This window comes from Myotis lucifugus, unplaced genomic scaffold (genome assembly GCF_000147115.1).
Source record: "Myotis lucifugus unplaced genomic scaffold, Myoluc2.0 scaffold_120, whole genome shotgun sequence".
Classification (NCBI taxonomy): Eukaryota; Metazoa; Chordata; class Mammalia; order Chiroptera; family Vespertilionidae; genus Myotis; species Myotis lucifugus.
Genome location: NW_005871168.1, coordinates 2,082,492 through 2,091,426, shown reverse-complemented (window position 1 = coordinate 2,091,426; position 8,935 = coordinate 2,082,492). Strand labels below are relative to the sequence as shown.

At 41.6% G+C, this 8,935-nt stretch overlaps 1 protein-coding gene across 4 annotated transcripts in view; it reads right to left on the bottom strand.

Annotated features, from left to right (window-relative positions):
* The window catches only part of ROBO2 (roundabout guidance receptor 2), a 659,470-nt gene that overhangs the window by 87,182 nt on the left and 563,353 nt on the right, over positions 1 to 8,935 (bottom strand). For all 4 annotated transcript variants that reach the window (XM_006093706.3, XM_023758054.1, XM_006093705.3 and 1 more), the window contains one exon: positions 5,804 to 5,975. In XM_006093706.3, coding sequence (XP_006093768.1) covers positions 5,804 to 5,975 — 172 coding nt within the window. The remainder of the gene's footprint in view (positions 1 to 5,803; positions 5,976 to 8,935) is intronic.

Sequence of the window (8,935 nt, the reverse complement as noted above, 5' to 3'; positions counted from 1 at the left end):
CCAGTTTGTGATCACGCAACCCCATCCGGGGGAGAGCCGCGCTATTATCCCCCACAGGGGCTGGGGCCTTTTGGTGAGTACCGGCCAGCAGGGGGGCAGTTGGGGGCGAGCAGGCCAGTGGGAGGGGAGGAAAGGTAGGGGTGAGCAGGCCAGCAGGGGGGCAGTTGGGGGTGATCAGGCTGGTGGGGGAGGGCATTTGGGGGTAAGCAGGCCAGTGGCAGGGGGCAGTTGAGGGAGAGCAGGCCGGCAGGCAGAGTGGTTAGGGTCAATCAGGCAGGCAGGCAGGTGAGCGGTTAGGAGCCAGCAGTCCTGGATTGCGAGAGGGATCTCTGACTGCTGGTTTAGGCCCAATAGCTGTAAACTGGCAGTAAGACATCCTTCGAGGGGTCCCAGATTGGAGAGGGTGCAGGCCGGGCTGAGGAACAACCCCTCCCCCGTGCACAAATTTCGTGCACTGGGCCACTAGTATGCTAATAAATTTCAAACTTAGATGGACAAGACAGATTTATTAGTGAGCAAAAACCAAAAATCCATTTACCACAATCAACGTAGAAGAAATAAAAATTCGAATTAAGTTTAAATTTATAAAAATAAAGAAAACTCCAGGGACAGATATCATTGCTGAATTCTAGGAAGTATTTAAGGAAGAAATAATACAAGGCCTGAAAAAACTCTTACAAAATATAGAAGAGGAAGGAATAAATCCCAACCTATTTCATAAAGCTAGCAACTCTGATTCCAAATCCTTACAAAGAAGGAAAGAAAACTACCAATCAATACCCCTCATGACTAGATACAAAATCTATACTAATAATAGCCTAGGGGCGTCAGGACCATTTGGACAACCTAACAGTGGGCCCCGGGACGCTGAGGGGTGGCCGCGAGAACGACCACTCCCCCTCTCGGTCCCTCCCCTAGCCGGCAGCTCCCATCCCCCAATGGCGAATGGGGAGCCAGGGGTGGGTGGCAGGGGACGTGGGCCATGCCAGGCCAAGGCCTCCGCCCTGCAAGTCCCCCCAACCCTCGGTTGGGGTGGGCCAGCCAGCTTGTGGGAAAGGCGGGACCTCTCTGACCTCTCGGTCCCTCCCCCTGGCCTTCAGGCTCCCATCCCTGATGGCGAATGGGGAACTGGGGGAACTCTGGGTGGGGGGTGGGGCATGCGAAGGTGCCAAGCCAAGGCCCCGCCCCCAATCACCCCACACACCGAGGTCAACCAGCGCCAAGGGCAAGGCCAGCGAGGGAGAGAATGGCCGACCTCTTGGTCCCTTACCCTCGGCCCACAGGCTCTCATCACCCATGGAAAACCAGTTTCCATGGGAAGAAGATACAATAGAACAGCCTGGAAACAGCAAGTCTTTTTCCTTATTGATTCTTTATCGCTGGGCTCCAGAGAAATAATGGCCAGGTCCCTTGTTGGGTCCCTCGGAGCCCCGTCTCTCCTCCTCTGCTCAGCCCTGCTGATCATCGGGTGTCCCAGAGCAAGAGGGAGAGAAAAGCTGGACTTAGCAACACCACCCACCCAAGGGTTGGGGGTAGCAGAGGGACATCGTGATTTTGGAGTCACACAGACTCCGCCAGTTAGAGCTGTGTAACCTCTCCGAGCCTCGGTTTCTTCATCTAGAAAATGGGTATGATAACAGTACCAGCCTCAGTGGAATGTTACAGGTGTGCATGAGATTGTGCACATAAGGCTCTCAGCCCGGTGCTTGACAGGTGCTAAGCACTCACTGTTGCCACTGTGATTATCTGACCTCCCTGGGCTTATGAACCCCAGTGTTGAACTAGCAATGTAGGCAGCAGGTGTGGAAATTGCCTGCTCCGTGTCCTGGGGCCCCTGGGAGAACTCGGATTCCGGATTCCCGGGCAAGATGGCTCTGCAATATGAAACCCCTGAGGGTCAGGAGTCCAGCCGGGTCCCAGCATGTGTTCCCTGGGTCTCCGGGGCAATACCGCTGCCTTCCCTCTCTTCCCGGCACTGTCCTGTCCTGCCTCGTTGTCTCTCACGCTGGGAATTCCTGTGTCATCAATGTGCACATCTGTTCCCCAGCAGCCCCCACTCCGTGTGCCTCCCAGCTCTGCCCTGCACTTGGGCAAATTACTTAATCACTCGGCGCCTTTGTTTTCTCATCTGGAAACTGGGAATAATAGTGCCAGCCTCCTGGGGTTGTGGATCAAACCAGGTCACCAGGTGAAGCACTTAGAAGAGTGCTGGGGCCTGTTTTAAGTGGCCATTCAGTGTCAGCTGTTCTGTTATTGCTGTTGAAAGGCGAGTCTCCTAGGAGTAGGGGTTCTGCGAGGTGCCACTGTCCTGTGAAAACCCTGAATGAGAATCTTCAGCCTCTTTCAGAAACTGTGAGCTCATTAGCATAAGAAACCACCTGTGAAGGACCTTTGACTCCTATAAGTATTAACAACAATGAGTAAAAAGCCTGAGGCCCAGGCCTGGATGTCTGTCCTGTATACCAAGAGGTTGCTGGTTAGGTTCCCTGTCTGGGCACATGCCCAGATTATGGGCTCAAAGTTTCTCTCTTTCTCTCTTCCTCTCTCTCTCTCTCAAATAAATGAAAACACATTTAAAAAAATAAAGTTAGAGGTGAAGCCATTATGGTCCCATGGCTGCAAACTAGAAGAAAATATAACTCAACAAGAGTAAGAGACTCTTTAAAAAAAAGAAGTTATAGCAATAAAAATAACATAGAATTCCAATGAGGAAGAAAACAGGCATCTAAAGGAATCCATGTAGCTACAGGGGAAAATGCTAATGAGCCTAGATTTTAAAAGACAGACTGGGAAAAATGTATTTGCAGCAAATATTTGATTAATACTTAATGTCTTTAACATATAAGAGCTCACACAAATCCTATATATTAAAAGCCTAATATGCAAATCAACCGAACTGCAGAAGGACCAGCAGAACTACTGGTTGCTATGACGTGCACTTACAACCAAGGGGCAGACACTCAAGACAAGAAATGTCCCTGGTGGTCAGTGCGCTCCCACAGGGGAAGTGCTGTTCAGCCAGGAGCCGGGCTCACAGCTGGCTAGCGCAGCAGCAGGCAGTAGCAGGAGCCTCTCCCGCCTCTGTGGCAGCGCTAAGGAGCAGTGAGCCAAGAGATAAGGAACAGTGAGCAGGCGGGTGGTAAGGAGCGAGGGGTCCCCGACTGTGAGAGGGATCCCGGACTGTGAGAGGGCACAGGCCAAGGCTAAGGGACCCTCTCCCCAACCCCACCCCCCCAGTGCACAAAATTCATGCACAGGCTTTCTAGTTCTTTATAAAATATTAGCAAATCAGATTAAGTAATATATATAAAAAGCATAATATATCCTGACCAATTGGGGTTTGCAAAGCAAAGTTTATCTTTGAAACCAGTCAATAGAATTGACCATATTAACACAAATAAGGAGAAAGAAAACAGATGATTTTTCAAATATATGCATAAGAAGTAGTTCATAACTATTAAAGTAAATAAGTGAAGTTAATAAAGTGATAACAGAACAACATATTAAATTAAATTTATATATAACATAGAATAGTTGAGAAAATTTTATGAACACAATTAGTGTAAAAATAATCAAATACTCAGAAAAAAAGTTTAACACAACCATACTCTCAAAATGACAAAATATTGTTGAGAGAAATTAAAGGTAAATGTTAAAGAGATACATCATATTTTTGGAGAGAATGACTCACTATTAAAATGCTTAGTCTCTCAACAATAAAAAAAGTTTAATCTCTCCAATTTAATGTATAGATTCACTGTGTTTTCAAGAAACAATATGTTGTAGAAACTGACAAGCTGCTTTGAAACAGTTCTTCTGCCAAAACAATTTTGCAGAAGAAAATAATGGAGTATTCACATTACCGGATCTCATGACTTTCTATAAGCTACAGTAATCAAAACAGTGGTTTGGCAGATAGACAGATATATAAAGACATGGAACAGCACAGGGAATCCAGGAATGGATCCATACATATATGGTTAACTGGGGAAAGGCAAGTTAATAAATGATGCCAATGCAATTTGATATATACTTGGAAATAAATAAGCCTCATCCCTCCCACCACATGTAATTACTTGAAGAGAAATTATATACTTAAGCATAAAAGTTAAAATTATAAAGCTTGTAGAAGAAAATATAAGAAAATATCTTCACTATCTAGAAGCAGGACACAATTTCCTAGGAAGCACTAAACATAAAAAAATAGTTTGATCAACTGTAATTCACTAAAATTTAAAACTTGCTCATCAAAAGATTATTTAAAAAATGAATAGAGAAGTCATAAACAAAAAAGTATTTGCAATACAAATACATGACAAAGAATTTGTATACAGAGTGGTTATATAATTCCTTCTAATCAGTAGCAGGAGGCAAACAACATACTTTTAAAAAGTTTAAGATTTAGACATTTTACAAAAAAATGTGAATGTCTAATATGCACATGTAAACTTGTTCGCCATTTTTAGTCATCAAAGAAAACTGAAGTGAGTACTTTTTACATTCACAAGAATGGCTAAAATTACAGACTTGCAACATCAAATGTTGGTACAATATGGAAATATTGGAAATAATATTCTTTGCTAGTGATTCTATAAAAGTATGCAATTTGGAAAAAATTGTGTAAAGTCTTTTATAAAATCAAATTATTTCAATCCTGTTACCCAGACATTCCACGTTAGTTATTTCTCTCAAAGAAATTAAAAAAAATGTTCTCAACATAGCTTACACAAGAATGTTCATTCTCTGAAGAGAAAACCAATAATATATGATATATTCACACAAATTAATACTGCTCAGAATTAAAACATATTAAATGCCATATATATATATGACATTATGTTCTGTACCATTCCATTTATATATATCTTAAGAACAGGCAAACATATTCATAGTGATTGGGAACAATTTTCTGTAATAATGATTGGGAACAATTTTCTGTAATAATGATAGTAGATTTAATAGGGATTTCTTCTTCAGGATAGTATATATAGATTACAAAGTTTATTTTGTTTTTTTTTGGCTAAGAGAAAGCATATAGATTTGAAGTATAATGCACTTTCTTCCATAAGTGCCTCATTTCTTATTATATTTCACTAGAGGCCCAGTGCACGGATTCATGCACCGATGGGGTCCCTTAGCCTGGCCTATACCCTCTCACAATCTGGGACCTCTTGGGGGATATAGTAGAGTGTGAAGCGGCAGGCGGCCAGGTAGGAGCATGAGCCCGGGCTGGGCACCGAGCCGTTCCCACTCATCTCGGCCCTGCTGTGCCTGCTGCTGCCTCCTGCTGCTGCTCAGTAGTGCTGCCATGGAGGTGGGAGAGGCTCACGCCACCTGTGCTCACCAGCCATGAGCCCGGCGTCTGGCGCCGTTGATTGGTCAGGTGAGTGGCACTCTTGCTGTGGGAGTGCACTGACCACTAGGGAGCAGCTCCTGCATTGAGCATCTGCCCCCTGGTGGTCAGTGCGTGTCATAGCTACCAGTCGACCAGTCACTTAGGGTTTATATATATAGATTGGTATCAACATTACTAATGAAACTATTGATTAAAAATAATTTTCAAACAACCTTTCACCAGTTAAACTCAGTAATTATAATTTAAGAAGTTTATGGGAGTCTTAACAGTATGAGCAATGGCTAATCATTTTTGTAAGAAACTCTAGTCAGCTAACCCATTTGCCTGTATGATGTGTGTACCCTCTCTTTCATTACTGCATATCCACTCTCAGGAAGGAGATTCAAAAAATAATCTACGTGCCACCAGCTAACTGATTATACACAGACTACATAGGTTGGTACTCACCGATTATTATTGGTTGTGGTTCACTTTTTACTCCAACCCCTGCACTGGTACTTGCTGCAACCTCTACCCGGTATTGAATACCTGGGAATAATCCTCCAATTATTACAGATCGAATGGCTGCGTCCACACTTTTGTTGATATGAAATCGTGTTTCATTTCCCAGACACCAGATCTACAGAAATATAAAGTGAATAACAAAAGAAGATAGACTTATCCATTCTCATAATTAGATCAATATAGTAGATCAAATATATTTAGTAGTGATCAACTACTTCCTAGGCTTATAGAAGTACTAGAGGCCCAGTGCACAAAATTGGTACACAGGGGTGGGGGTTCCCTCAGCCCAGCCTGCACCCTCTCCAATCCAAGATCCCTCAGGGGATATCCAACTGCCTCTCACAATCTGGGACCACTGGATCCTACCCACTCACCTGTCTGCCTGCCTGATCATTCCTAACCACCTTTGCCTGCCTGCCTGGTCAACCCTGATTTCTCCCCTATCAGCCTGATCGCCCCTAACTGCCCCCCTGCTGGCCTGATCATCCCTAATCACTTCTGCCTTGCCCCACACCTGGGACCCAGGATTCCCTCCTCCAGCTGGTCGCAGGCACCTGGGACCTGGGCTTCCCTCCCTCTGGCCAGCCGCAGGTACCCAGGACCCGGGCCAGCTTTGCCTGGGGCAGCTGCAGCTGCAGGGGACCGTGAGTGGGTGGCTTTGCCTGGGCTGCAGCCGCAGGCGCTGGCCCTCAGGACTGTGGGGTGGGTGGCTTGTCCCTCTCCCAGGCCGCAGCCCCAGCTGCTGGTGCCCAGGACCGCAAGGCAGGCAGCTTGTCTCTCTCCTGGGCCACAGCCTGGCTGGTCCCCATTCCTCTCTCGTGAGCTCATTTGTGCCTGACTAGTCTCCATTCCTCTCTCCCCAGTGTTGAGTGTCTGAGCCATTACAGCATCATAGTGTGAGGGTGTGACAATCATTTGCATATTAGCTCTTTATTATATAGGATTCGTTATTGACATTTTTAAAGCCTAATTTATGCAGTGTGTGATTTTGTGTGTATGTGTGTATTAAGGAAAGAACAATAAGGAAAGCTGAAACTATGCCATGTTCCTTTATAACTAATAATCAACATTGAATGCTCATAACACAATAATTTCCTTAATGCCTGTAGACACTGGTCCCTGGTTGAGCATTTGCATAGGGATTAAAACATAAATTCCTCTTCTTAATTTACTTTTCAAGATTTATTATACATATAATCTATTAAAATATGATGATTGTAAGTTGTAATATTCAAAGTACGTAGGTGCACATCTAAGTAATTTATATTTCACTTAAGAAAATATTAACTTACACAGAAGTAGCTAACAAGATTAATTGACTTAAGTTATAGGTATTGACTGAGATGAAATTAAAGTGAATATTTACATTGACAGTAATAAATCTTAATATTGATCAATATATTCACACACAAGTACATATGCATGAGAACAAAGTGTTGGGAAGTCTTTAAATACTAATGTGATGAATGCTGGACTTTTACTTCTAGTAATAATAAAATTTTAAGGCATACATTCTTCTTGGATATGGAAATCTGTTACTGTGCAAAGTGTTATAAATAGAAATATGCTCTCTCTATATATTTGTATTCTTATTATATAATATTTTACAATATAGATACATAAAGAACATAAAGGGTTTATTTCTGACATAGGTAAATTTCCTGAAGCTAATTCTTTAAAACAATATTTGTGAATTGTATATTTTTTTGATTTACACTATGATACCTGTGTTACTTTGGAGGAATATTTAGTCCTGATCTAAATATATATTGTCACCAAAATATTGCAATCTCATATAATTGAGAAAGCTTATAATTTGTGACACAATTTTTCATGTTGTAAAAAAATCAATTTTAAGTAGATGGAACTTTAGGATATTTAGTCTCAGGTTATACAATAGTAAAATGCTAACCTTATTAAAAGTCACACACACACACACACACACACACACACACACACGCACATGCACACCATAGTAGATTTTTGTTGGTCTTAAAACATGTGTCCTAACACTTAAAAACCTTTAAAATCTGTATAATTTTTCCTATTTGAAAGCGCATTATTCCCATATTTCTTATGCCCGTGTTTTTATAATGTAATGGGAATAATTTTACGTGCTTATGAACATTCTTCTCATTTGTTTCAGTAAGTTAACCATTAATTTAAAAAATTATATTTTAAGTTTATCATTTTTTCTTAGAAATAACATAATTCAATCTGCAATGTTTTGTGTGAAATAATTCAGCTTAATTTCACATGCCATATATTAATTTCTGGGGTCAAGTAGGGTGTCTAGTTTTCCATTCTAATAGAACTGTCTAGTTATTGTTGTCATAATTATGTAAATATTTACTAATAACAAAAATTATAGTTTTAAAATTTTTGCAAGTTTTAATGTGGTCTAATTACATCACCTAATCAGAATCTTATTTATCAGTTATATATCTTGTGTCTCTTAAACATCAAATGATGATGAAGAAACAATAGATATATACTGTTTCTAAATAGCAAAAAGTTCAGCTGAAAAATAAGATAATCAGCCATTTGTTCGTAACATGGTTTTTTTTTCAAAATGTATTTAATGGCTTTCATTTTTGAATGATATATTTTGCAAGATTTCAGTACATTAACAAAAGCAGATAAAAGCAGAGTGGGAGTTGGTGCTGCCCACCCTCCTATTCACACCCCAGGACTCTAAACCCCGGAAGCATCTTTTTCTGAGAACACAATTTAAAAATTCTGCTATAAGGTGTGTTACACAACAATCTAATCAGAAAAAAACCCTGCTCCACCATTATGGTTTACTTTTGCAACTGAGTTTGTGTTATCTGTGACTTTAGGTTTAGGTTCTAATCCCCTATCCATTTGTTGTTTTATCTCAGCGGTTCTCAACCTGTGGGTCGCGACCCCCTTGGGTGTCGAACAACCTTTACACAGGGGTTGCTTAAGACCATCGGAAAACACATATATAATTACATATTGTTTTTGTGATTAATCACTATGCTTTAGTTATGTTCAATTTGTAACAATGAAAATACATCCTGCATATCAGATATTTACATTATGATTCATAAC